Genomic DNA, 21,074 nt, shown 5'->3' on the forward strand with positions numbered 1-21,074 from the left:
TGATTGTGTATCTTTTCAGTTATCAGGCAAGTTAAAGAGCATCATGAATGTTTGTAGTATAATGGTATAAATTCTTCTGATATCTTTCATGAAAGACATTCGGGAGTATGTACCACCTGCTTTGACATTGATTCCCAGGTGTATGAGTTGCTCCTCTGATTTTAGATCACATTGGTCCTCATCACTCAGCATATCCACATTGATATTGATACTTTTTATTTTGGTAATATACATATGATGCATAATATCTCTTTGTAATTTTATAACTGTATATTTTGTGGAAGCCTGTATTCCTATTTTCTTCAGTATATTTCCTCATGTTCCTGTCCCAAAGACATAATCTATAAAACATCAAATTCTACACTAGTACTGTTACGGGAATCAGGAGACCAGAGAGACCAATTGGTGGAACAGGAGGATTTCATTAAGGTGTGCACCAGTTCAACAGATTTGCATTCAAAGGCTGAGCTCTGAACAAAGACAAGGCTTGACTTTTTTTTTTTTTTTTTTTTTGAGTTGGAGTTTCACTCTTGTTACCCAGGTTGGAGTGCAATGGCTTGATCTTGGCTCACCGCAACCTCTGCCTCCTGGGTTCAGGCAATTCTCCCTGCCTCAGCCTCCTGAGTAGCTGGGATTACAGGCACGTGCCACCATGCCCAGCTAATTTTTTGTATTTTTAGTAGAGACGGGGTTTCACCATATTGACTAGGATGGTCTCGATCTCTTGACCTCGTGATCCACCTGCCTCGGCCTCCCAAAGTGCTGGGATTACAGGCGTGAGCCACCACGCCTGGCCCAGGGCTTGACTTTTATACACAAAATACAAGAGCAGAACAAAGGCAGTTTATCAAGCAATGACGAGCCTATAACTCAGGCTTACATACGACTTTTGCTATGTGACCTAGATGGCCGTTATCTAGGTTGCTGAAGAGCCTCACACAAGCTTATCTTGCATCCTTTGCTATGGCACCTAGATGGCTGCAATCCAGACTTGCTCAGACGTATCTCATGACCTTCACTGTGCTGCTTAGATGAAAAACAGAAAACTTGCAGTTATTAGCTATAGAGAACAAGAATACAAGAATCTATAAACTCATAAAACTTGCAGAGCAGGGTACAGTTCCACAGGAGGGGGAAGGACTCAGGGAAGTTTGCTTATACCAAAGGCAAGGAGGAAAATTTGTTTTTCTGCCCTCATCTCCTGCTTCAGTACAGGCAGGAGGATACAGCTTGATGCTAACACTGCATTAATGTATGGTTGGCTTTATCATAGTTACATATGATTGATTATATATCCATTTTGCTTTTCAGTGTCTTCTCAGAAACAACCGGCCTGGAAGGTAATGACTCTTTCATTTATATGTTGAATTACTAATTATATAATCTATGAAGTATATATTATTTATTGATTATTTTGTTTCTCATTCCATTCAGGCTATAAGTAAAAAGAAAGTTTCTCTTTCAAATATTGCCACAGGAATAACGGTTGTTGAAAAATCTGGAGCAGGTAATTTAGCAATAGATATTTAAGGTCATGTGCACTAAAGATAGAAGAGGGCTTCCCACCCCTGAATAAATCAGCACGGGGCTCTTTGAAAATGCACATTCTGATTCAGCAGGCCTGAGATTCTGCATTTCTAGTACGTTCTCAGGTGATGCTGATGCTGCTGGTCCTTGGCCATGATCTGAATAGCCAGGTTATAGACTTCTGTACATTGAAATCAGGAAGAAGAACTATTGGAAAGCAGTTCAAGACATAAAAGGATCAGGGGACAGCATAATTTTGCTCTTATTTCATAGCATGTTTCATTGGAGAGGGGAAGGAGAAAGAGACGAAGTAATAGAAATTATAGATGTCTGATGGTACTGCTAAAACCAGAGGGAAGAAGTTGTCATAATAATCCATAAACTCTGTAGAATGAGAAGCAATGTGACCACTGATGTAATTATTTTCATCAAGAAAGAGGGATTACAAGGCAGGAAAGAGGGGAAGGAATAAGTTTTTTAGGTAATTTTGGGGCTTCTGCTGAGGAAACCTGGGTGAACTCACTTCAGATGTATTTAGAATATTTGCCTACCAGATTTGATTTCTGGCTTCTCCAATGACTACTGGAATCTGGAAGGAGTGTAGAATTGGGATAAACCACAGTGACTCATTATTCCTGTTTATTACTATCAGACATCAGAGATATATTTTTTATTAGTTATTCAGATGAGTTAAAATTTAATATGAAAGCATTAGGTTTTTTGCTAGCTTTTTTATTAAAATAGCTATTTAATGAAAATTCTTTATAGATTAAAGTGATACTCCAAACTAGACTAATTTTAGAAAAAAGTAATGTTGAATGCATTAACTGAATCCTAAAATGGTTACTTTCAATGAATATTGTACTGATTTCCAAATATAAAAGGTTATTAATATCTAATGCCTATAGCAATTCCATTTTGTATAAGTATGTATAATTTATTGTACTTTTTGATGGGGTTTATATATTTTATCTTCTTGCCATGAGTGGATGAAGAAACTTTCAGAAGGCTAAACTAGAGGATACAAGAAATGTAGGCACATTATTACACCACATGGTTATGATAAATAAGGAATATTATCTACTAGGATTCACCAAACATATATCCAAACGGCTCAATTCAGGACACTTCCACTGAAGAGATGTGAAGTATACACTCAACTGAAGTGTCATTGTTATTGTGTATCTTCTTAGTTATTGGGCAAGTGAAAGAGCATGATGAATGTTTGTAGCATAATGGTATAAATCCTTCTGATGTCTTGCATGAAAGATGTGCAGGAGTATGTACCACCTGCTTTGACATTGATTTCCAGGTGTATGAGTTGCTCCTCTGATTTTAGATCACATTTCTCTTATTAGCTTATCCACATTGATAGCAATACTTTCTTTTATTGATAGACATGGTGCATAATCTCACTTTTTAACTTGTAAGTATATGTTTTTTGAAGGCGGTATTCTCATTTTCTTCAGTGTATTTCTGTCATGTTACTGTCTCAAAGAAATAAACTAGAAAAACATGAAATCCTACACTAACACAAGCAAGAGTATTTAGTTTGATGCTAACACTCCATGAATGTATGATTGGCCTTACCGTATTCACATATGATTGATTATATATATATTTTTTTGCTTGTTAGAATATCCTGAAAATCTTCCCACCTTGAAGGTAATTACTCTTATATTTATATATTTAATTATTAACATCATATCCTATACAACATACATCATGTGCTAATCATTTTGTTTTAAAACCCATTCAGGTTACAACTGAAAATAAAGATTCTGTTCTGAATATAGCCATCAAAATGAAGGATGTACAAACATCCTTGCCAGGTAAACTTTGCAATGCAAATTTAACTCTGGAAAGGAGTACATTAATCTATTTGTAATGCTCATAGTCTTTTCATTCTCAATTATTTTTTTTTATGTTTTATTTCAGGATTTCTTATAAATAATATAGCTGTTATCTTTTTTATGTTTTTAAAAATCAGATTTACACACATAAGGAAAGTATATTTTTAAAATATAAGGTTTTGTGTTGTTTTTTGAAAGGGAATTTCGCTCTTGTTTTCCAGGCTGGAGTGCAATGGCATAATCTTGCAACCTCTGCCTCCTGGGTTCAAGGGATTCTCCTGCCTCAGCCTCCTGAGTAGCTGGGATTAGAGGCATGCACAACCATGCCTGGCTAATTTTGTATTTTTAGTAAAGATGGGGTTTCTCCATGTTGGTCAGGCTGGTCTTGAACTCCTGACCTCAGGCGATCCGTCTGCCTTGGCTTCCCAAAGTGCTGGGATTACAGGAGTTAGCCACCACACATGACCTGAAAAATAAGGGTGTATTCAGATGTTTCTGCTTTTATATTTGGATACTCTGAAGTTTTTGATTTGGAATTTCAATAGTTTTTAGCAATTTAAAGAGATCAATTTTGATACTCTAAAATATTTGTTTTGCTTTAAAAGTCAATTCGAAGTATAGTTTTTATCTAATGAAATATTTTACTTGGTAACATATTTAACTTTTATAGGTTCTGGTCTGTTTTGTTACCCTTATTATATTAAGCCAATCAGATGTTTTGATTAGCACAGTGTGTGTCTGTGTATGTGTGTGTGTTACTTTATATATATATTTTTGTTTTTAATTTTAATGTGTAAATTGTATGTGCTTATGTTTATGGAATAAATGGGATATTTTGATAGAGGCATACAATGTGTAATAATCACATCATGGTTAATGGGTTATCCATCACCTCAAGCATTCACAATTTCTTTGTGCTGTCTTTTAATTTTTACTCCCTCAGTAATGCTAAAATGTACAAGTTATTGCTGACTGTAGTCATGTTTTTGTACTATAAAATGCTACATTTTATTTATTGTATCTAACTATAGTTCATACTTATTAAGCATCCTCATTTCCTACCACCCTCAAACCCTTCCTATACTGTGGTAACATTGATTTTATTCTCCATCTCCATGAGTTCTTTTTTTTTTTTTTTAAATGTTGCAAATTCCTTTACTGTTATCTTCCCCACCACTAGGATCATGTAGGGTCCAGTCTTTTTACTCCCTAACCCCTTTCCTGAAAAAGGTGCTACCTCCTTCCCAGATAGATGAGAGAGGGCAGGACTTCAGGCTGGATTCACCATTAGGCTCTCCCTCCCGCAGCCTGGAGCAAGGGAGGGAGGGGAGGTGATGGCCAGAGACGGATGGATGGGTGGTGGGCTGAGAAGAGGAAACTAGGAAGGGCAATTCCAGGCTCAGCCCTGTCCCTCCAGCTTTGCCTCTGGGTGTAGGGAAACAGACATGACTGACCGGGGCGAGGGCTGTGCCCAGGTGGGCCATGGCCACGCATCAGGTAGTCCAATAAACACCGTGGACTCCCAGCAAGGCTGCTGCCTGCTGTTTTGAGGCTGCTGTGGTTGCAGACTCCCCACTAGCCTTGGCTCCCTGTCAACAAGCCGAGGGTGGGAGCAGGAGGGAGGAGCAGCCCCTGCCTTAGAGGCCTCACAGGCTGCACCAAGAGAGCAGTCAGCCTGGGGCTGGGGCTGCCAGGGCTGGATCAGCCAGGGTGGCTGATCCAAACGTCATAGATGCTTTTATTGGGTGGCACCCCCTGGAAGAGGGTATCTAGATCCCAGAGCAGCCCTGGGGGCCCTCGGGTTTCAGAGATCACACCTCAGTAGGCAGGGCTGGTTGACGGTGGACACGGGACAGGAGGTGGGCGGTGGTGCCAAGGGCATTACATTGGGAGTGTAGATAGGCAAATAGGAGGTAGGCAGCTGCCCCCAGAGGGAGGCCCTGTGTCCCCCCCCGGACAGCCCCCCAGGAACTGAGGTGCCCTGTAGTAAGTGGAGAGGCCAGGCCCTAGGCTCTGGGGAGACGGTGGAGGGCCCGATGGCTCCCCCCTGGGAAGCCTCCCCCTCCACTCTTGTGGGGCCCGGAAGGGGGCAGAGGGGCCACAGAGGCCTCTCAGAGGAGGGCAGGAGTGGGGTGGGCACGGCCTCTTCCCCACTATTCTCCATGCCTGTAGGAACTGGGCTGCTCTGTGGAGCTAGCCCCGGCCAGGGTGCCCCCTCCCGGGAGACCCCTAGCGGGGACTTGATGCTGAAGCCCTCGCTGGGTGGCGGCAGGGGACTGGGAGGCCGATAGGGCCGGCCGTGCAGCACGTAGGGGCCCAGGTCCTTGGCGAAGGCTCCTCTCGCACCCCCGTTCTGCCAGCGCCTGCACAGGGCCGTGTTCTGCAGCCGTAGTGCCTCGGCTGGGATCAGACACGTCGACTACCCAAAAGTTGCCCTTGGCCTGGGGCTTTGCAGGGTCCTTGGGCACCTTGCGGAAGCATCGGTTGGAGGAAAGGTTGTGGCGAATGGAGTCTTTCCAGCCCTCGTATTCTTCCCTGAACAGAGGGAACACCGCCTGGACCTGACGGATGATGTGGGCCAGCTTCAGCCTGCGGGAGGGTGCGGCCTGAATCACCAAGGCAATCACGGCCAAGTAGGTGTAGGGGGCTTGTCATGTCGCAGGTACCTCTTCTTCCTCCTCTTAGGGGGCTGGGAGGGCGACTCTGCCTCTGGGGGCCGCAGACGGGAGCCGCTGCAGGGCCCCACGCAGGACCGTAGACAGCGTGGGCAGGGGCCTGGCCCCACTCGGTCAGCAAGGCGTCGTTCTTTCCCACAAGTCTTTGTTGTTGTTTTGAGACAAGGTCTCGCTCTGTTGCCCAGGCTGGAGTACAGTAGTGTCATCTGGGCTCAGTGCAGCCTCCACCTCCTGGGCTCAAGCAATCCTCCCGCCTAAGCGTCTCGGAACTACAGGTGTGCGCCATAGCGCCCGGCTAATTTCTCACTTTTTGGTAGGGACAAGGCCTCCCTATGTTGCCCAGGTTGGTCTCCTGGGCTCAAGCGACCCACCGGCCTCAGCCTCCTCCCAAAGTGCTGGGATCACAGACGTGAGCCACCGCGCTGGGCCTTTCCCTTAAGTCTTAAGGCACCCCTCTCCACTGGGGTCTCCTTGGTGGGGCGCTGGAGGCTCCCCGAGTTCTAACCGCTCCTCTCCGACCGCAGTGTCCCGGGCCGAAACCACCCCCAAAAGCTGCCACTCATTCCGCCGGCGTCCATCCGGTTGCCCACGATGACTCGGTTTTTTCCACCACCGTCCCAGGAGCCTTTGAGCACTCGCCGTCTCACCCAAGGCCCGAGGAGATTGCAGCCGCAGAGGGATCGCCTGGCCGCCCGCAGCCGACCCGATGAATTCTATTTTTTAAATTTCTCACAACCACAAAGGAGTGAGAACGTGTGAAGCTTTTCTTTCTTTGCCTGGATTATTTTACTTGACATAATGCCCTCCAGTTCCATCCATGTTATTCCGAATGAGAGGATTTCATTCTTTCATATGGCTGAGCAGTATATGTATCATATTTTTTAAATCCATTTGTCTGTTGATGTATACTTAGAGTGATTCCAAATTATGGCTATTGTGAGAAGTGCTGCAATAAACATGTCAGGGCAGATTTCTCTTTTATAATACTGATTTCCTTGCTTTTGAGTAGTTACCTAGCAATGGGATTGTTGGATCAAGTGGGTAGTTGTATTTTTAATTTTTTGATGACTCTCTATACTGTCCTCCATAGTGGCTGTACTAATTCACAATGCCACCTATGGTGTACAGGGGTTCCGCTTTCTCCACATCTTCACCAGCATTTCTTAATGCCTGTCATTTGGATAAAAGCCATTTTAAGTGAGGTGAGAAGATACCTCATTGTAGCTTTGATTTGCATGTCTGTGATGATTAGAGATGCTGAGAACCTTTCCATATACCTGTTTGTCATCTGATAGCAGTTCAAAACATGACAGAGTCAAAGCAGAAGTATCATTTTGCTATTATTTCTGAGCATCATTCTAGCCAGAGGGGAAGGAACAAAAATTTAGGAAATAGAAATTATACATGTAAGATACTACTGTTAAATAAAGAGGAAAGAAGGGGTGGGAATAATTCATGAAAGTTATATAGAAGTTTTGATATTAATCAAAGTAAATGTATTTGAACTAAGAAACTTTGATTTTAATAAGAAACCTATTTTTTTATAAGATCGCAATTCCATGAAAGTACCTTAGAGATAAGCATGATATATCAAATCAATTTTAGAAACAAAAAGTTATAGCATTCATTATTTGAATAACAAAACTGATATATTCAGTGAATATTGCACTGATTTTGAAGTATAAAAAGTTATTAATAAGTCTGAAAATTAAATTTTTCATTTTTGGCTATTATTTACACATTGAAACTTATTATACACTATTTTGATGTTTTTAAAAATCTTCTTGCATAAGTGGATCAAGAAACTTTTTGACAGGGCCAAACTGTAGGATATGAGCAATGTAGACATAGTAGTAGCCCACCTGAGAATGAAAAAAAAATGAATAGTTCTTTTGTTATTCTGTCTATCTAAGCTGTGTAATTTTAAACAGTTTCTTTGATGAGAAATAAATTATATATTTATTGGAAGTGTCCTCACAACTTTGTACTTCCTAAATAATAGGAAAAATAGTTGAAAATAATAAGTACTTGTAGCATAATGGTATAATTGAACCTGATGGATTGCATTAAAGACAGACCATAGCATCCTCCCATCAACTTTGACACTTATTCTCTCAGGATCATGATTTGCTATTCTTATTAAAGAGTATTTTTCTCATTATCAGTCAGCATGTTTACATTGGAATAGATACAGTGTTCTATTTTAATTATAGTTAGTTGAGACATAATCTCACTTTTGAAATCTTAACTATATATATTTTTAAAACCTATATTAAATAAAACTGTTTATCTGAGGAAAGATAGCCAGAATCAAGGAAGACTTCACGTAGCTGTCTGAGTCTTTCATCTTTTAAGAAAGATGAGAGAAATTCATCAGAATAGTTGAGGAAAATATTTAGGATATAAAGAAGAGACTGCACATTGATGAAAGTGTAAACAGTAGCAGTCATTTTGGAAATCATTAATAATGAACAGCAGGCTCAGTGTGTTGTTATAAAGCTACTATTAAGAAGTAAAGAACAATGTACTGTTACTTTTATCTGTTTCTACCAGATTTTTACCTTTTGTTTTATTTCTGATGGTTTTGTTCATTGATGTTGGATGGATGAATTTCTGAGTGAATCTTTGACAATGTTTGTATGGCTCGAACCTGTTGACATCTAGTGCCTCCCCAAGTGGTTTGCTGAAGTTTTGGAGGATTAAAAGCATTTCTTAAAGAAGTAAATATTATACTAAAGATTAACCTTCATTTAAACTCTCAATTTATAAAATAATTTTATTTTTTATTTTTAGAAAGACTATGGCTTTTATCTAAATGTTCTGTGTAGCTCATTTTAACTAAATATATAATTTTTTTTTTTAGCAGAACAAGACTTAAAAATGGCATCAGAGGGAGAGCAAAAGAGGTTTGAAGAATATGAAAATAACCAGCCATGGGTATGTAAAAATTTAAAATCAATAGATTAGACCAAATATCTGGTTTAATCTTGTTTTCCTTGCTTTGGTAATATAGCATATTCCAAGTGAATTTACCTTTGGATTAGCCTTTTAGTATCAGTTGATTGTAATTTAATATTCCATTTAAAAAACAATTTAACTAGTCATAGAACTCAAAATAGTGTTGGAATCTATAGTAACTTATATCTAATCTTTACTCTTGGAATTGAGTTAAAAGTTCCTGATATTGTTTGCACTTCTATTTTTATAACTTCCTATTATAATAAAGAAGGTACATCAATTATTGAATTGCAATTTGAAGCAATAGAAATTATGAACAATTTAACACTGATGACCGCTTTATTGGATTCTAAAGGAGTAATTCTTGCTAGTGGTTCAAACTTTGCAGTTTTTTCTTTTATTGCCAGTCATACCAAAGTTAAGAATTTATTTTCCCTTGTGATCTCCGACTTTAGCTACTATGTTCAGGAAGAGAATGGATCATAAAGTCAACTCAGCTGTCTATCAAGAGAATCATATCTTGCAGAACGGCATCTTTGGCATTAGTGTACAAACAATAACTTCCTGCTGTATTTCAATATAGGAAATCTGTAAATATTATTAAATGTATTAAATCCACTGTCATTAGTGGACCTTAGAACTTAAGCCTATAATCTATATAAATATATAACACTGTCAATCATATTACAATACATAATTAGCATTAAAATGTAAGAATTTGCTTTTCTTACTGGTGTTGATTTTGGCTCCTAATAATTTAAAGTTTGCCTAATCATTTAGTAATGTTTGGAAAAACACTCAAGTGTACACTGTAGGTATAGTGATAAAATCTTTTTAAGTGGTGGTGCCTTTGTAGTACCACTGGTCATCTCATAATTCATTTTTGGTAAATTTAACACATAATGAATTAGTCAAGTTTAGTCCAAACAAACAGTGACAAATGAAAGTTTCATGGTTTATGTTTTTCACCTATTTTAGGCTATTCCAAATTATTTTTCACTTCTTAGTTACAATCCAGTGATGTGGGAGTAGGTAAACATAGATTAAGAAGTTTAATATTAAATTCTAATTATTTTTTAATTTTTCTCGTTTTACACTTAATTATTTAAAGTTATTTTGAAAACACACACTCAGAAAAGTCATCTGAGAAACAAAACTAGCAAATTACTCTTCCACTGTTGCATGTGCAAAAATTGTCTCAACAACTAGTAGTGAAAAAGTGTTGTGATAGAAAGGACTTCTTTATATATGCAGAACTTTCTTGTATGCAGAAGTATGAGAGAATGTGGATCAAACAAGACAAATTAGGGTGAAAAAAGCTTTAAAATTCATCACAAATAAAGCAGAGTTTGGTGAAAATTACAAAACTGCTTGTATTGAGGAAGAGTGACTACATGGTAACTCTACAGGAAGAACAAACTTAAGTAAATACCCTCAGATTTGACAAATGATTCACCTGATTGTCAGAAAAGTGATGTGTCTGGCATGTCTGTCTCTGTAGTAGTCCAGGTATTTCCTGAACAAAAATAACCCAGTCTCAAAAATGCCTTTCTATCTCATTCATACTCTGGGTCCCCAGAATATGCTTGCCAGTCACCTTCTAAGCTTTATTTAAATGGAAATTAAAGTAGACTGTGAAAATGACCACAAACCAGATACTGAACATGTTTTTAACCCAGACCAGGAAAATTGTTATAATAATACGAAAAGTACAAAAGCAAGAAATCAAGAAGTAGTTATGGTTGAAATAAATGAAGACTAATAGGTTGTTAGGCAAATGACAAAAAAATAAGAACCAAAGTACCGCTAATTGGAAATTAAACATCAGACATATACCTCAGTTTAGTGATTCAAAAAACCTTTTAGATATGTGGCTTACCTGCTTCAAAAAAATGAAGCATGTGATAATAATAATAAAAAAAAAGATCATAGTCTTTTTGTTGTTACAAACACAATGATACAAAACCAATACAGAATTTGTTCCAGAAGCCATTATATGACAACCGTAGTGCAAGAAAAGTATAAAGGCATACAACTTTAATTAGAAAATGTGCATTATTCTCCACCACATGATGACAGAACATCAACAGTATGTCTAGAAGTGGAATTAAGTGATACATGCGTAGATTTAAGAATGAGGTAAGCATATTACAAGTAAAGTAGAGTTCCTGGCTTTGGAGAAAGTTCAACTTCAAAAAGAATTAGAGGGTCACTTGATGCTGCTCTTTTTTCTCTTCACCAATTATTTGATCCATTTGAATTTTTTATTTATGAAAATTTTATTTATGAAAATCTCCTGTGTAGAATGAGGTTATCTAAATACTTATTGTATGTAGAAATAGATTGTTTATGCAGTTGAAATGATACAAGCTCAGGAAGACATTATCCTAATCCTGGTTCCTTAATTAACTCAAGTCTCTCTGTCAGTTTTCTAAATGGCATAGGGACTGGGAAACTAATTTATCCATATATACCATGTGACTTTCTGAACAAGTGTCAACATAAAGGAAATTGCTAAAAAAAAAAATACTGTGTTTGTGCTAGTCGAATAATTCCCACTTCTCTACATTTAGTATATGTTATAACTATTTTGGGGACATTTTGAAACAGTGTTATTTATTTTCCAGATGAAAAACCAAATACATTTTAGGGATGACCTTGATGGCATAATTCAGTCATCTCAAATAGCCTCAGAGGATGATGACTCTCTTTCCTCTAATTGTAAGAAAGTTATATTACTCATTGATAAACATGGAATGCAGTGTAAAGGTAGGAAAATGCATAAATATAAGGCTTTTTTCTATTCTATAGCAGTGTATGTACACACTGCTTACCACTGTACCATAGAGTGCTGATATGTTATAAGAATGTTCATTTCAGAAATATGCCTTAAGAATGAGAACTACTGTATCTTGTACACTCTCAGCTAAAGAGCTATGATCATTTCACTGTACCTTTATCAGTGTGAATGGCACTCCCAATGTGTTTGTTTACTCTGCTTCTCTTTTGTGCCTTTACCCATTTACCCATGGTCAGGTTACCATTTCCTCCCACCTGAAATACTGTGGTAACCTTATAACTGTCCTTCCTACTATTCCACCTTCCAAAACCATGGCCTGTTCTGCAATCATAATTATATAGTTGTAAAAAATCAATACTGATCATGTTACCTGCTTGCTGAAAACTCAGCTGCCACTTATTGCAGTAAGGTACAGATCTCAATCCTCTAGCTTTGCACTGCATCATTGCATTCCTTTCTCGGTATCACAGCCAGTGCCTTAGGTGTTTGCTCCCATAATCAGTAGCTTTAGTGTGAAATAATTGATATATGATAAAGTGCACACATGTAAAAGGTACCATTTGATAAGTTTTAACAGATGTATACACTTGTGAAACTTATTACCATCAAGATAGTTAACATATATCCATCACCCACTAAAGTCTCCTCACGCCCCTTTATATTCCTGTTTTTAAAAACTGCAAAATGGTTTTCCAAAATATTTGTACTATTTTCCCTTCTCATCAGCAGCAAATGACAATTCTGCTTGCCATGTTGTCACACTACTGCTGTATTTATTTATTTTTTTAATTTTAGCCATTCTGATGAGTGTGTATTATGTATATTAATATGGGTTTAATGTACATAATCCTCATGACTAAAAATGTTGAACATCTTTCCATGCGTTTATTTGCCATCTATATATCTTCTTTGGCGAACTGTCTTTTCAAATCTTTTGCCATTTAAAAAATAGGTTGATGTTTACTTACTTGTTGAATTTTAGTAATTCTGTATGTATTTGGATACTGTTACTTTTTAGCTACTTTTTTATAAGGATATTTTTCCAGTTTTGGGGTTCACCTTTCACTCACTTTGTAGTATCTTTTGAAGAGCAGAAGTTTTAATCGTGATGAAGTCCAATTTAATTGTTGAATTACAGATTTTGCATTTTGTGTCAGATGTAAAAAGTGTTTGCCTAGCGCAAGGTAACAAAGATTTTTTCCTATGCTTTATTCTAGAAATTTTATAGACTTGGGTCTTATATGTAAATCTATGCTCCATTTTCAGTTTCCTTTTGCAGATGGAGTAAGGTATGGATTCAAGTTCACTTTTTGGATATGAACATCCAATTGTTCTAGCACCATATGTTGAAAAGGCTACCCTTTCTCCACTGCATTGCCATCCTGCCTTTGTCAAACATAAGCTGGTTGCATATGTGTTATCTATTTCTGAACTCTCTGTTGAGTTTTATTAATTTCCAGGTGCTCCTCAAATTGTGGTAAACCCATTGTAAAGTCAATAGTCAAACCACCTTAAGTTGGGGATTGTCTGTGTTTGACTTTCTTTTTACAAGTTGAGCATCACTAATTTAAATATCCCAAATCTGAAATACTCTAAAACCCAAAACTTTTTGATTGCCAACATGGATGCCACAGTGGAAAAATTCCACATCTGACCTCATGTATACAAATGTTGTTTCATGCCCCTAATCATTAAGAGTCATGTTTTGCGTGTGTGTGTGTGTGTGTGTGTGTGTGTGTGTGTGTTTCTTCATGGTTCTTGTATGAATTCTAATTAAGAGACATTACATTCAGAATTATAGCACTCATAGTGATAATTTTCAGAAGACTATAACAGCTTCTTTGCCACTTAAGGAATACAGAGGGTGCAGCTGTTGGTACCTGAATGAATTCTTAAATAAGTGACTACTACCACTCTAATTTTCCTAGTTGTAACTCTGTTACAGGTTACTGACCACAAGTCCATGTTCCAGACATTCTTTGCCAACACAGATTAATTACAAGACAGCCACCCCCAAAGTCTTAGGGTGAATTGGGAAAGGGCCGGTTAAATGAGGAAACAGGCCATTCCTTGGCAAAAGTTTGCAGTTTTCTTTCCCAATACATCTTCTTTTTATTGAGAACTTCCATTTTTATCCTGTGTTCCTCCTCTGCCATCTCACACTCTCGCTCTATCTGCTGGATTTTGGCCACATGCACCTCATTCATTTGTATCAGCTGCAGTTGTAAGATGGACATTTGTTGATGGTGTTCTTCCTCATGCATCTTTTTTAAAGCACCTTCTTGAGAGGTTTTGCTCCTGTAGTTTTTATTGGCTGTTATTCTGACACGAGAGGGTTCAGGTTGACAGGTCTCCTCACATACTGGAAAATGTATGAACTCTTTCTCATCATCGCACAGTTCTCTATTTGAAACAGCAAATGATTCTTGGGCCACCGCGTCGGGGTGGTATTCGGGCTCCTCCTCGGGGGGCTCTGCAGGAAGTAGAGCTGCTCCTGAAGCATGCTGGCGATCTTCTCCTTCCCTAGGACGTGAGTACTCAGCATCCGGCTGACGCTCCGTTTCACCTTCTCTCTCCTTTCATGGGCCGTAATTATTTTGGTCCGAGCTTTTATGTTCTCCCAGCACTTCTTCAGCTGTTTGAAATCCCGCAGGGACACGCTCAGCTGAGAGTTGTATTCGTGGGCCAGCGCCTGCCAGGTATGCTGCTTAAGGGCAATAGTTCCCGCATCACTTTTCTTACATTGCAGCACATATTTGTACTTTTCTACTAAAGCCAGCAGGATGCTCTTTTCCAATTCTGATAAGTATTTGGCAGGCTTTATAATTTCGTTGTTTTGCATTTTCCACTATATTTCTCATGGCCGCTAACTATCCGAGTCCCATCGCGGCGCGCGGAGGCGGCCGCCCGGCGCCCGGCTTGCAGAGCAGGGGTCGCAGTGGCGCGGCCCGAAAGCCCGCCATGCCGGCCCCCCGCCCGCGGCCCCCGTGCGCCCGGCCCGCCCTCCCCACCCATGACCCCGCCCCGCTGCGGCCCGCCGGAAGGGGAGCCTCCTACCTGCAGCGGCGGCGCGGCGGCTGCAGCGACCGGGGGAGGGGCCGGCGAGGCGCGAGCGCGGGCGGCCTGGGCTCCTCTCTCCAAAAGTCATGTTTAAAATTACCTTCAGTCTTTGTGTATAAGGTACATATGAAAAATAAGTGTATTTTGTGTTTAGATTTGGGTCCTATCCACAAGATATCTCACCATGCTTATGCAAATATTCCAAAATCCAAAATCTGAAAAACTTCTAGTCCAAAACATTTTGAATAAGGGATACTCAACCTGTACCTGTGGCATACTGTTTTGGTTAATGTTGATTTATAGTAATTCCTGAAATGATTCCTCTAATTTTGTTCTGTTTTGACAATGCTAGATCCTTTGCATTTTCACATGAACTTTAAAATCAGCTTATCAATAAAATAAAGACTGCTTGCTTGTTGGAAATTAGGTTGGGATTGTGTCATATTTGTAGATTAATTTGGGGAGAATTGACATCTTAACAATAGTGAATCTACTCCTCAATAAAGTGTGTGTCTGCTTTTATAGAGGTAATATTAAATTTTCTCAGTAATATTTTTTAGTTTTTATAGGTCTTCCCATATTTTATCAGATTTATGTGTATTTCATTTTTAATGAAGTTGTAAATTATAGTTTAGTTAGTGTAGATGTATTTGACTTTATACAGGTTGAGCAACGCTAATCTAAACATACATTTTTATAAAACTAAAAATGTTTAAAATTTTTAATTTGATGGTTTATTGCTAGCATATAGAAATACAGTTGATTTTTCTATGTTGAATTTGTATCCTTCAATCTTGTTAAACTCACTTATTAGTTCTGGCACGTTCTTGGTAGATTTGATCAGGTTTTCTACGTAGACAAAAGGTTGTCAAACCTTTCTTTCTCAAACTACCCTTTTACTAAGGATGGTAAATATTTTAGACGTGTCAAAGGGGTCTCTTTTGCAGCTGATAAACTCTGGCATTGTGGTATGAGAGCAGCCATAGACCATCTATAAATTAATGAATACAGCTGGGTTCCAATAAAAGACAAGAAGCTGGCCCACAGGTTGGGGTTTACCCATACCTATTGTATGGCCATGGTTATGTATAAAGACTATTTTCTTTCTTTTTTTTTTTAAGCGTGGATGCCTCTTATTTCTTTTTCTTTTCTGACTGTATTAACTAGAATCTTCAGAACAATGCTACCTACAAGTGGTGACAGCAGACATTCCCTTGTTGTTCCTCATCTGACGGGAAATGCATTCCATTTTTCACTATGCTGCATGTTAGCTGTAGATCCATCATAGGTGTTGCTTATCATGCTGAGGAAGTTCCCTTGGATTCTTATGTTCTTGAGTTTTTCTGCTTTAAAACATCAGGAGTGAATTTTATCAGATGCCTCTATCTGTTGGAGTGATCCTATGGGTCTTTTACTTTGTTATATGGTAAATAATTATGATTTTTTGAGGTTAAGCTAACGCTGCATTTCTAGGATAAACCTGATTTGTTTATGATATATTATCTTTTTATTATACTGTTGGATTCAATTTACTAAAGTCTCATTTAAAATTTATTATAAAGGTTTTTATTTTTTAGGTACCATTTTTATGTTCCCAGCAAAATTGAGAGGGAAGTTCAGACATTTTTTTGTATACCCCCACCCCAGCACATATGTAGCCTCCCTCATTACCAATATCCTTCACCATAGTGGTAGTTGCTATGATAGATGAGCCTAAATTGACATATCACAATTACTCAAAGCCCATAATTTGCATTGGGGTTCATACTTGGTACTGTACATATGTGGGTTTGGACAAAGGTACAATCCTCTGCACTCTGCCTATGTATCCTTTCCTGCCATCCCTAACCCTTTGGCACCTTTTTACTTTATCCATAGTTTTGCCTTTTCCTGAGTTTCATACAGTTGGAATCATACATTAAGTAGCCTTTCCAGATTAGCTTATGTCAATAGGTAATATGCATTTAAGGTTCCTTCACATATTGTCATAGATTGATTGCTCATTTCTTTTTCACATAAAGTGATATTCCACTGTATGACTGTTTAACCACAGTTTATTCACTCAGCTATTGGAGGATGTCTTATTTGCATCACAAATTGGTTGAAGTTTTACATTCATGTTCATGACGGAATTTGCTTGTTGGTAATACTATTTTCTGGTTTTGGTTCAGAGTAAAGCTAACATTACAAACTGAGTTAAGATATACTTCTGTTTTGTTTGTTTGTTTGTTTGTTTTTTTGGTGGGGGTAGTTTTTGTACAGTTGTATTATTCCAGAAATGTTTTGAGAATTCACCAGCATAGTTAGCTAGGTCCGAAGTTTTCTTTTAGGAAGGTTTTCAGTTATAACTTAACTTTCTTTTATAGATATGGGAAATTCAGGTTATCTACTGCTTCTTGTTTGAGATTTGCTAATTTTCATTTTTAAAGGAATTTATTAATTTTATCTAAGTTGTCATGTTTATTTACATAGAAATTATAATATTGTTATATTTTTATTATCTATAGAATCTGTAATAATGTCTCATTATTTCTGAAATTAGTCATTTGTTTTATTTCTTTTTTCTGAGCAGCCAGGCTAAATGGAGTTTTATCACATTTATTGATCTCCTCAAAGTGTTTTGTGTTGTTGACTTTCTCTATTGTTTCTTCTGAAGCCAACAGTATAACAAAATACCATAGATTGAGTCAAACAATGGAAGTTGATTTCTCGCAGTTGTGGAGTCTGCAAAGTCCAAGATCAAGATGCATTGGATTTGGTGTATGGTTAGGGACCACATCCTGGTTCACAGATGCATTCTTTTTCTCTGTCTTCACTTGGCAGAAGGCGTGAAGGAGCTCTGGGGTCTGTTGTATAGGAGCCCTAATCCCATTCATGAGGGCTTGGCTCTCATGACCTAACTACCTATAAAAATCCCACCTCCTAATACCATCGCCTCTGTGATTGGCTTTCAGGATATAAATTTTGGGGAACACAAACATTCAGACCACAGCCGATGTTTATTATTTCCTTTCCTCTGCTTGCTTTGGGTTTAATTCACTCTTCTTTTACCTAGCTGCTTAAGGTAGAAGTCAGGGTCATTGATTTGAGACTCTTCTAATATAGACATTCAGCAGTGCTAACATTTGTATTCAAGTACGGTTGTAGCTGCATTCCACAAATTCTGACACATTGTATTTTCATTTTTATTCAGTTCAGAATATTTTCTAATTTCTATTTTTCATTACTTCTTTGACCCAGGATTATTTAGATGTGTGTTACTTAGTTTCAAATATTTGAGTATTTCTCAGAGTTATTTTTCTTATTGGTCTTTAATCTGATTGATTTGTGGTCAGGGCATATACTTTGTATGACTTCAATCCTTCTGACTCAGTCCTTTAATTGAGAATTATGGTATGGCCTAAAATATAGTCTATTTTGGTAAGTGTTCCATTGGTACTTGAAAAGCATAGTGTTGTTCAAGTCTGTTTATTCTTGCTGATTTTCTGCCTTCTTGTTCTATCACTTATTGAGTAAAGGGTATTGAAACCTCAGGTTACTTAGAAATTGTCTATTTCTTTTTGTAGTTCTATCCACTTTGGCCTCATATATTTTGAAGCTGGCTTGTTTTTAGGGGTATAAACACTTAAGATTGTTATGTTTTCCTCATTAACTGATCCTTTTACTATTGTGACATGACCTTTTGTTATTTATTGCTGGATTTTTTTTTTTTTTTTTTTGCTATAAAATCTACTTGGTATTAATACAGCCACTCCCACTCAGCTGCCTCTGGCAAGTGTTAACATGTATCTTTTTCCTACCTTCTAACTAATTTGTGTCTTTACATTTAAAGTGCATTTCTTATAGGCAGCATGTAGTTGGGTCTTGCTTTCTTACTGAGTCTGGCAGTCTGCATTTGAGTTGAGGTTTTTAGACAAGTGTCATTTATAATGTGATTATTGATATAGTCATGTTTTTCTGTCATCATGCTGTTTGATTGCTTTTAGTCCCAGCTGTTATTTGTTCCCCTTCTTTTTCTCCTTTCTTTTAGATCAGTCAGCTATATTTTATGATTCAATTTTATATATTTTTGGGTTTATTAGAGATAACTGTTTTGCTATCTTAATGTTTACTTTAGGATTTTTAGTATATAATTTTAACTTATCACAGTCCACCTTCAAGTAATATTATACATCGTAGATGGTATAAAAGATGACAATGATACACTTTCATTTTTTTCTGTCCCAGACACTTCTTTCCTGAATCTGTGGGATTATGGTTTATATTAAGGTTGGAACATGTTTGTCCATTTTTTCTTTAATTTTTTTTTCTGTCCCCTCTTTTTTATTTGCGGAGTTATCTATATTAGCTGCTTGAAAGTTTCTCACGGTTTATTGTGTCAAATTTAGGAATCTTTTCCTTTGTTATCCCTAATTTGTCTTTTTTCCATCCACTGTAGTTTTTACCTCTGAAAATGTAATTTGCATCTTTGCAAATATGGTTTCGGTTTTTTGTTTTTGTTTTTGTTTTTTTTTTTTTTGAGACGGAGTTTCGCTCTTGTTACCCAGGCTGGAGTGCAATGGCGCGATCTCGGCTCACCGCAACCTCCGCCTCCTGGGTTCAGGCAATTCTCCTGCCTCAGCCTTCTGAGTAGCTGGGATTACAGGCACGCGCCACCATGCCCAGCTAATTTTTTGTATTTTCAGTAGAGATGGGGTTTCACCATGTTGACCAGGATGGTCTCGATCTCTTGACCTCGTGATCCCCCCACCTCGGCCTCCCAAAGTGCTGAGATTACAGGCGTGAGCCACCACGCCTGGCCCGGTTTTTTTTTTTTTTTTTTAATAGCTTCCATGCCTTCACTTACTCTCTTGAGTTTTATTTGGAGTACAGCGATTTACTTATAATCTTTCCGTTTTTGCTGTTAGATTTAGGGTAATTCCTCACTCCTGAGGCAAGACCTTTCTGATTATTCATTGTCCTGTGAAGTATGAGGGTTTTTTAGCCTGGCTCATGGGAATAGACCCTCTTCCAGGCATGGTGTGAACCCCAGAAATAATTTCTGATAATCTTAAGTGGTTTTTTTTATTTTCCATTGTTCTGAGGAAGTTTCCTAGCACACAAGGACTTTTCATTACTCTCCTGAATACTCAAATGGGAATCTCTGCACATCTTCAGGATTTGTTTCCTGTACTGCTTTCTTCTCTCCAGTGTTCTGTCCTGTCATCTCTATCTGCTTTAGTTTTACTAGCCTCTCAGCTTCATCACCCCAGCTCCGTGTCAGATTTTCTCCCGTTGTCATGGCCTGGAACCTCTGTCAAAACTCTGTTAAAAGAGCTGGGACATTTATAAGGCCTGCTGTATTTGTTTTCTGCCTTTCAGTGATCACCTACCATCTTCATTGCCTGAAGTCCACTGTGTTGAAAATCATTGTTTAATGTATTTTGTCTGTTTTGTTTTTATATTTTTTTAGGTAAGAAGAAAAATCAGTACCTGTTCTCCATCAGGGCTAGTAGCAGATTGCAGCAGAGCTTCATCACCTGCTGCAAACTGGTCAGAATGCTTTGCTTTCCTCTTTGCCTATTTCCTTCTCATCCTTCATTTCTCCGTGTAGCCATCTCTTCCTCAGGGAAATCTTCCCTGGGTGAAGTATAGATCAAATTATCTTATGCAATCATATAACTATGTTTTTTTTTTCACAGTACCTATCTGAGTTTATAATTGTCACCTTTTATCTTGGTTCTTCACTATACTTTAAGCTAAAACAAGAGCAGAGGTGTTCTCTTATCTGCAGAGCTTACTATAATGTCTTCCACCTTGTAGGCATTCAATATGTACATATTTGTTCAGTGTATGAATCAATGCTTGTTAAAATGCACAGTCCTTTATATCAAAAAATCTACTCATGTATTTTATCTCTACTTTGTTTTTTCCTGTTTACAGATTGTGTTCACCTATTAAAAATTAAAAATGCAATTTATTTACGTGAAAGATCAATAGAAAATCACTGTGAGCGACTTACAGGAAAAATTCAAAAAATGAAAAATAAGATTAGTATACTACAAAAGAGACTATCTGAAGAAAAAGAAATAATATCACAGTTAGAGCATGAAAAACATGAATGGGAAAAAGCACTCTGCAGTTTGAGGTATGACATTCTAGTTTTTAAGAAATGTTTGAGTTATTTATTACTAAGGATGTATAAGGAGAATTTTTGTAATC

The 21,074-nt window shown here is 37.9% G+C and overlaps 1 protein-coding gene and 2 pseudogenes across 1 annotated transcript in view; 1 reads left to right on the forward strand and 2 right to left on the reverse strand.

Moving 5' to 3' along the window:
- Positions 1 to 21,074, forward strand: part of LOC135272763 (ankyrin repeat domain-containing protein 36B-like) — a 59,878-nt gene that overhangs the window by 29,575 nt on the left and 9,229 nt on the right. Inside the window, 7 exon segments of the mRNA XM_064371353.1 lie at positions 1,312 to 1,340; positions 1,435 to 1,507; positions 3,164 to 3,192; positions 3,287 to 3,359; positions 8,919 to 8,992; positions 11,641 to 11,782; positions 20,796 to 21,000. Coding sequence (XP_064227423.1) covers positions 1,312 to 1,340; positions 1,435 to 1,507; positions 3,164 to 3,192; positions 3,287 to 3,359; positions 8,919 to 8,992; positions 11,641 to 11,782; positions 20,796 to 21,000 — 625 coding nt within the window.
- Positions 5,262 to 6,261, reverse strand: LOC135272747 (forkhead box protein H1-like; annotated as a pseudogene).
- LOC135272712 (myb/SANT-like DNA-binding domain-containing protein 3) lies at positions 13,657 to 14,688 on the reverse strand (annotated as a pseudogene).

This window comes from Aotus nancymaae, unplaced genomic scaffold (genome assembly GCF_030222135.1).
Source record: "Aotus nancymaae isolate 86718 unplaced genomic scaffold, 86718_ANA_hifiasm-v0.15.2.pri h1tg000131l, whole genome shotgun sequence".
Taxonomy (NCBI): domain Eukaryota; kingdom Metazoa; phylum Chordata; class Mammalia; order Primates; family Aotidae; genus Aotus; species Aotus nancymaae.